Here is an 8294-nt window from a genome sequence, read left to right on the forward strand (position 1 = left end):
GGAAACAAAAACAAAAAAGCTAGCCGTTCATAATGGCAACATCAGACAAGGCACTTTGATCATGATGGAGAAATTGCTGCACAGCTGACGGTGGACAAGCCAGGACCACCGAATCTGAAGAATGGGCTCAAGCCCCGTTGGCTAAACCATCCGCTGCTCTATTAGCTTCACGATCACAGGGACTCACGTCGGAAACCCATTCCCTTCCAAGCGTGCTTCGAATTTCCCTTACTATATAAATGATGACACTCTGCATCTCCCATTCCCGAGCCAACTTCAAGGCCCAGAGAACCCCCTAAGCTTCTGCCGTAAAAGTAGATCCCGCACTTAGCTTGAATATGAAACCTCAAATTAACTTGACAGTCCCCTCGTTCGACGACGCCCACTTTACTCCTCAATTCTATCATGTTTGGTCGACCCTCAACCAAAGAAAGGTGAGAGATGGAGAACTCTCACGCAACGTTGATGCTTTTTCATTGGGGATGAATTGAACATGAAACTAGAAAAACAAAACCTGCTCGCGCGAGTTGGAATCCTAGAGCGCCTATATATTAATCCAGAAGGGTCCATCGGACAACCATGATCACAAGTCACGACGTCGTTTCCAGGCATATGAGTTTTTGTGCCCCCATTCCATTGTCAGACCTACCCATGAAAGGTGTAGCTATTTCTCTTTGCTCGTCCCCTTCACACTTTTCTCTGTCTTGAATATTCTAATAAACTGATTAATTAGTGTTTTTGTATCTTTTTCCCTTTTTTTGGTGATATTATACTTTAGGAAGAAAAGCTCCGCCTACTCATTCCTTATTCAAAATCAAGTCCTTCTCGTTGCTTTCAAACGCTTCAGTAGAAGAATACACCTCGGAAGAGTTCGAAGCAGGGGGCTACCAATGGCGTGTTCTCGTGCTCTTTTGCATTAAAATTATTTGATTTTGTTGACGTGTTTTTTATGCAGAAAAAATGATGACATGTCATTATTGCAGGACTCTATCCATATACCCGACTGGCAGCAAGAAAAAAGGCGCGCAATTTGATGCATCTCAGTATAAATTTGATATAGCCGAAGGTTGTTGGGCAAGAAAAAGTGATCATATCTCAGTATATCTAAATTTGATGCTTTCAAGCTCAAAGTCACTTCCTATTGGTTGGGAGGTCAATGCCATCGTGAATTTGTTCGTATACAATTTTCTTCGTGACGAGTATTGTTCTCATCAAGGTACTTTGAAAGCTCGAACAGGCCATTTAGTCAGATGCTTTATTGCATTTTTATACCTTGCTGAGTGCTCACTCAATCAATAAAATGCGCAGACGCAAACGTGAGGCGTTTTCACAAGCTGCAAACTGAATGGGGTATCCCAAAATTCATGGACCTTGCCTCGTTCAAGGATCCTTCAAATGGATTTCTGATTGAGGATACCTGCGCTTTTGGAGCCGAAATCTTGGTCATGAAGCCTCCTTCCAAAGAAGAATTCTTAACAATGATAGATGAGCCCGTTCCTCTTTCCTATAGGTGGAAATTCGACAATTTTTCGAAAGCTAATCTAGAAAAGTACGAGTCCGAGTTCCTTGCTGGAAACTACAAATGGTATGTGTGATTATGTGAACAATGCTTCCTAACTTCCATGCCATATTGGGCAAGTAATTCAAGCGGGACATGCTCAATTCTAATCAAATTTAAAGTATCTTATCATATAAAAAAAAACTCATATGACCAAGAATGACCCTAATTCTTTTGGCTTTTGTGTTGGCCTGAATATTTAAATTATGAAATATTATTCTATTTATTTTTATTTTATCTAATTTCAACTTTTATTTGAAAAATTAATATTGTTAATTTTTATATTATTTTATTAATAATAAAAAAGAATTTGGGTATTCGGGCTTAGCCCATTTGAGTTTAGCTTGGCTCGAATTTATTTAGATTTATTCAAGTGGTCGGAAGGTTCAAAATAAATAAAATCTTTTAAACCTTCAATCCAGCCCAAAGATATTCAAGCTAGCCCGCTAGAATTAGTCTAAAATACTGCCTCTAACCATCACTTATTAATGTTATTTTTTAAGTGCATTTTAAGATTTTTTTTTGTGGTGGTGGTATTGCAGGAAGCTCATTTTCTACCCCAATGGGTTGCTTGAGGGCAAGGGCAACAATATTTCCACTATTTTTGAGTGTCAACACCTCATCAATTCCACCTAACACTAAACTATATGTGCACTACATTTTGCGTGTCAAGGACCAAATCAAGGGATAGCATGCTGAAGCAAAATGTGTGATCTACTGAATTGGAAACTTTAACTGAATCACAAAGTGTGTGTTGTTAAATTCCCTCAAGATATGTTCATCACTTTTTCCCTATTTTTCAGTCTATAGGCACTTCTCTAGCTTGAATATTACATAGGGATCAAGAACGCTGGTGCCATTGGCCAAGCTAAAGGATCCAAGTAAGGGCTTTTTAGAAGAAGAAATAGCTGTACTTTGAGACGGAGTTTAAAGTTTTGGGCTTAGTTAATTCCCTCTAAGGATCAAGCCATAGTTTTTGTATTATATAATCAAAGAATTATCCGTAACACTGTGAAATAATTGCATTTTGATATTCAATCCATTAAAAATCCCTGGTGGAACATGACCTTTTCATTGAGTGCAGTATCATAGACTTGCATGATTTATTTTTTATTGATTTGATAGTTTAAAATTGATTGATAATCAAGTTTAAGCAAAATACTATTTATGTATTAAATATAAAAAAGTGTCAATGTTAAACTTTAAGGAAAATGACAAGAAAACCTCATTAAAATATGCAAATGTAAAAAGTCTCGCAAAATATTCTAATTATTTTCAAGTTCTTTGAGACCTTTTGATATTAATGGGTTTTGTGAAATAATTATAATGCTTCTGAGTGTTGTAAATATTTGTTACTATTTTGATTTAAATCATGATTACTTTTTTTTAAGAAATGACTAAAATGAGACAGTAAATGACAAGTTTTATTAAGTAAATTTTTTTAATCACTAAAATTTTAGTGTTTGTAAATATAGTAACTACTTTGGTTTAAATAACAATTGCTTTTCCTCTAGCAACAACTAAAACATGATAGTAAATGACAATTTTGCTCTGTAAATTTTTTTAATCATTGAAGTAGTTCAAGTGTTACAAACAGTAGGGATTGCTTTTTAGTTTAAGTAATGACTTTTTTTCTTTTCACAACAATTATAATGGGATAAGTAATTACAAATTCTCCTCCACAAACTTTTTAATCACTAAGTCCGGGTATTATAAATATTAATGATTACTTTGATTTAAGTAATTATTATTTTTTCTTTGACAATAATTAAAATGAGATAGCAAATGCAAATTTTTTTGACCATGAATAATTTTTTTGTCATTTTCTCTAAAATTTAATGCTTTTACAAATATTAATAAATAATTTTTATTTCTTTTTTTATATAAGAAAGGAAAGCAAAACAAAAACAAAAACAAACCAGCTATTCATAATGGCAGCATAAGTCCAAGCACTTTGATCGTAATGAAGAAATCGCTGCACAGCAAATCTGAAGAATGAGCTCAAGCCTAAAGCACTCTGCTCTATTGGCTTCACAATCACAAAGACTCAAGTCGGCAACCTATTCCCTTCCAAGCATGCTTTTGAATTTCCCTTATTATATCAGCATCCCACTTCACAATTGAATCCAGTTTGTGAACAACATCCACCAAGCTTTCGCCGTAAAAGTATATCCCGCACTAAGCTTGAACATGAGACCTCGAATAAACTCAACGTGGCGGTTCCATACCAGCCCTCCACATGCACTGCACACTCACCAGAGATTAAGCATCGAATGCATCATCAACATAAACTTGACAGTGCCCCTATCTGGCGGCAGCCACCTAACTCCCCTTTGTGCTAAACATCCAGTTCTATAATGTTCATGAGTCGACCCCCAACCTAGGCATGCCCGAGTTCGAGCAATGAGTTCCTTACTTCCAGCCCGTCGATGTTGAAAAACCCATTCATTCCTGGCTAACCAGACATTCTTGCACTGCACAGGTACTAGAGCTTCCATTCATAGCCATTCACATACTTTCGACTCCTATATATCCATTGAATCCAACCCTTTATATCATCCTCACGAGAGAAACTCCCTCGCCAGTCATGTGGCTTGCAAGACAGCCAAACTTGAGGAGCGTAGGTGTTGACAATCACCTACGCCATACATCGTTTATTTCTACTTCCCCACAAAACCTCACAAACACCTGATCCATGCATGCCCCTACGCATCCTAGCCGTATTGGTTAGCAACTTCTCGTTGCCCATCTACCATAAATGCAAAGGAATAGTGAGGAGAGAAGATTTGAATGAGTTCAATTGAATAGAGAGGATAAAAGATTTTAATGAGTTCAATTTCTAAAAATGAGTAGAAGATTTTTTTTTATAAGATAAAATGCAAAGGAGATAAGTAAACAAAAATTACTTACAATTTTAAACCAACTTATCTATATAATAATTTGTTATCGTATATGTGTGCATTAAAAGATGCACTTGTGCAAACATGAGTTTTAACGATATATTTTTTGCCACAGTTTATCAAATAATTGTGATAATATATACTTAATGGAAAATATGTAAATAAGTCAAAAAATGTAGCATTTATGGCCACATCCCATAAAGAATTGTCTTATAAATGCCTAAGTGATAATTAAATAAATTAATAAAACTAACTAATTAAAATACGTTTTTAATTAATTTTTCAATTTTGTGTGAAGTCAAAAAAAAATTAATTCAATCTAACTAAAACTTAATAAATTAATTAATTAAATTAAGTTATTAAGTAAAAAAATGAACTTGCGCAAACATGAGTTTTAACTATATATTTTTTGCCGCAATTTATCAAATAATTGTGATATTTACAGTTAATGGTAAATATGTAAATAAGTCAAAATGTAGCATTTATGGCCACAGTCCCATAAAGAATTGTCGTTATAATGCCTAAGTGACAATTAAATAAATTAATAAAACTAACTAATTAAAATATATTTTTAATTAATTTTCATTTTGTGTGAATTCAAAAAAAAATTAATTCAATCTAACTAAAACTTAATAAATTGATTAATTAAATTAAGTTATTAATTATAATTTTAATGTTTTAAAATTAAATTAAGTTATGCAATAAGTTTTGGCTGAGGGGTAATTCCCTCCAATATTAAAACAAAAATTAGCTAAAGGTTAAAACTCCTAAGCTATTAAAAAAAATTATTACATGACTTACTACTACAAAAAGGCAGTTCTACTACCTTAATCTATGTCACATTTTGAAATAAATTTAAAAAAAACACAATTCATGTCACCCAAATAAAAAGAGGACATGCATTGAAAAAAATATTTTTTTAATTTTTAATAATCTATGTCCCCCATGATCTGGGTCCCTAAAGAGAAAGGGAATGTAGATTCTTTAGAAGCCACATCCCATAAAGAGGAGGGGACATGTATTCTCAAAACCACGTTCCCATAGAGGAGGTAGATATGGAATCTTGTGTTTTTTGAACCTTGCATTTGCTTCATTTTCACAACCCTCTATTTTTTTCATCTCATCCTTGTCTCTATCTCTCATCTCTCAGCTCCCTCCCTCGTTCTCTATCCCTGTTCTGTCTCTCCCAACTCCTCCCTGTCTCTTTCTCATCTTCATCTTCATCTGTCACAGCTCACGGTCTCATTTTTTTCAAAACTCACGTCTTCTCTCAGCTGCTCCATGTCAACAAAGCTCCAGCACTCATGTCTTGAACCTTTATGCTGACGAGACCTGTCCTCTTATTCCTTTTCGTTCCCCTTCTCCTCTCCTTTCTCTACTAAACCACGCTAACTCCAGGGATTGTTTTCTTCTTTCTATTTTTTATTTGAAGTTTTCTCCACAACTAGCTTTGCCTCTATGTTATGCCTAATTATTTTCCCACATTATGTTCACTTAAGTGATTTATTTGGTCTAATTTAATTAGATAGTTTAATAAAAATTTAGATAATACTGCACCTAAAAATTTGTGATAATGGTTAGGTCTTCCTTACTTGTATATATTTTGTCAAATTTTATCTAAGTGAATTATAGATTTATATTATAAATATACATACATACATACAGATATATATATATATAATATTTTAGATAATATTATAATTATAGAATAATAGGTCCTCCTTGCATTAAACCTTCCACCCAAAATAACTAAAAATAATACTTTAGTTTTTATTTATACAGTGAATATATAATAATGGTAAAAAAGAAATTCATGCATTGAATTTAATTTGATAATTAGTTTAGAAGAAAAAATATTTGTTTAATTGCTTGCTGCATCTATTGGTTTATAATTGTTGTAATTTTAGGATGTTCAATTTTCAAGAGGAGACTTTGCTAAATTTTTTTTTAAGAAATTGATTTTTTTTTTTTTAGAAATGAGTCTAATTGGAGCACAAATAAGTTGGTGAATTGTTAATTCGATAGACTTTGTGATGATTTGTTAGATAAAATAGAATAACATAATTGGATGAATGCTAGTAAAATGACTGAGGAGTATAATGATGATGTGGATCAATTTCTTGAATTTGCTAAAAAATGTTTCTAATTTGATAGACTTTTGTTATATAAATTGGTTGTTTATATGCAGCTTCTATTTTGATTATAAAGCAAATGCAAATTATACATTAAAAAAATTATAAAACCACATCATAAATATTAAAAGAGAGACATAATACATAACAAACCACTTCACTGCTATTAAAATGGGGAGGTGGTTTCTCAATACAGAATGTGTAGGGATGAGAAACCACGTCCCCCTCTTGTAAGGGGACATGGTTTCTCATTTGTGAGTTGGAGAATGAGAAACCCCATCCCTCTTACTAAAGGGGTGGTTCTTTATAAATCACGTCCAACTCCTATTAAGGGAGATTGGTTTGTCTAAAAACCACATCTCTATTTAGCAAAATAGGGATATGAATTGTATAGAAACCACATCTCCCTTATAAAATGGGATGTGGTTTATTGTTTTTTACACAAGATATCTGTGATGTAAAATAAGTGATTATTTTAAGTCACTCAATATGATGTTTCCTCTAATTATGACGTGAAAAAGGCTTAAAAATATAATATAAAAAGTTTATTTGATATAATGACAAGTCTAAGGTAGACCTATCGCCATAATTATTTAAAAATTTAAAATTTAGCTGAGGGTCAAAAAACCCTCAACTTTTGATTTATGGCGATAGGTCCTAAGAGAAATTGTCACCATAAATCATTTATGGTGACCAATCGTCCTCGTACCTATTGTTGTAAATACTTCTTAGCCATTAAAAAATAAAATTAGTTGAGAGGTAAATTCCTCAACTAATTTTTTTAAAAAAAATATTACATAACTTATGGCAACATGTCCGAGTTGGACCTATTGCCATAAGTTACCTAAAATTTATTATCCTAAGAGTCTCGTGTATCATTAGAGTTAGGAATGTGAATTAAACATGTTGTGTTAGCCATTTATGCTTGTATTTTGGTTCTTGGGTTTTAAAAGTTAAGAAAATTTTGTATAAAAAACTTATAAGTCTAACTCATTTAAGCCATAAAAACAAGCTTGAGCTCAATTGACATTAGAATATGTGCTTGTAACTAAAATAAGATTTACATTACTTATTTTAGATTTTAGAACATTACAATCTGCATTTTATAAAATAAATATATAATATTAACAATGTCAACTTAAGCAAATTTGTAATTAAAATAATGATTTTTCAAGTTCGACCTTAAGCCCACTTTAAGAAAGACTAATTTCAAGAAATAATTAATTTTAAGGTAAAAGGCTCTATGAGCATGAGTCACAAGGGCCAAGCCCATAAGAGACCACTAGTTTTTCAATTATGTATATTATAAATTAATTTAATTAGTAACTTATTTTTATGATATGTTTCTCTTTTACATAGTGAAGGAATAAATAATTTATTTGTTTAGAATTTATTATTATGTGTAAATTAAAATTCTAAAAATAAAAAAATTCATTGCATTGCATGCCTATCATTTTACAATTTGTGTAATTTTCATTTGAATTTTTTTGCACATTTCACACATTTTCTTTTTATAGTTTCCATATTCGTCGTTCATTTTTTTTGGAAAAAAAATTCTCTAAAATTGAAATTCATTAGTTTTTATGATTTTTTTTAAAAAATTAGTTGTGTTATATATACTCCCTCTTGTAGACACATTTATAAGTTACTCGGTGTCCTAAAATAAAAATACTATGAAAAAAAATACTATGGCAAAAAATATTT

General features: G+C 32.1%; 1 protein-coding gene across 2 annotated transcripts in view; it reads left to right on the forward strand.

Annotated features, from left to right (window-relative positions):
* The first annotated feature begins 161 nt into the window (after nt 1-161).
* Nucleotides 162-8294, forward strand: part of LOC129309767 (uncharacterized) — a 14788-nt gene continuing 6655 nt past the window's right edge. Inside the window, exons 1-5 of one of the 2 annotated variants that reach the window (XM_054951480.1) lie at nt 162-658; nt 779-893; nt 984-1216; nt 1309-1585; nt 2101-2434. In XM_054951480.1, coding sequence (XP_054807455.1) covers nt 580-658; nt 779-893; nt 984-1216; nt 1309-1585; nt 2101-2194 — 798 coding nt within the window. In that variant the 5' untranslated portion in view covers nt 162-579 and the 3' untranslated portion in view covers nt 2195-2434. Of the gene's footprint in view, nt 659-778; nt 894-983; nt 1217-1308; nt 1586-2100; nt 2435-8294 lie in introns of those variants that run through there. The other variant, XM_054951479.1, reaches the window with a different exon arrangement.

This window comes from Prosopis cineraria, unplaced genomic scaffold (assembly GCF_029017545.1).
Source record: "Prosopis cineraria cultivar Desert tree isolate PC_DT_omini unplaced genomic scaffold, ASM2901754v1 PC4, whole genome shotgun sequence".
Taxonomy (NCBI): domain Eukaryota; kingdom Viridiplantae; phylum Streptophyta; class Magnoliopsida; order Fabales; family Fabaceae; genus Prosopis; species Prosopis cineraria.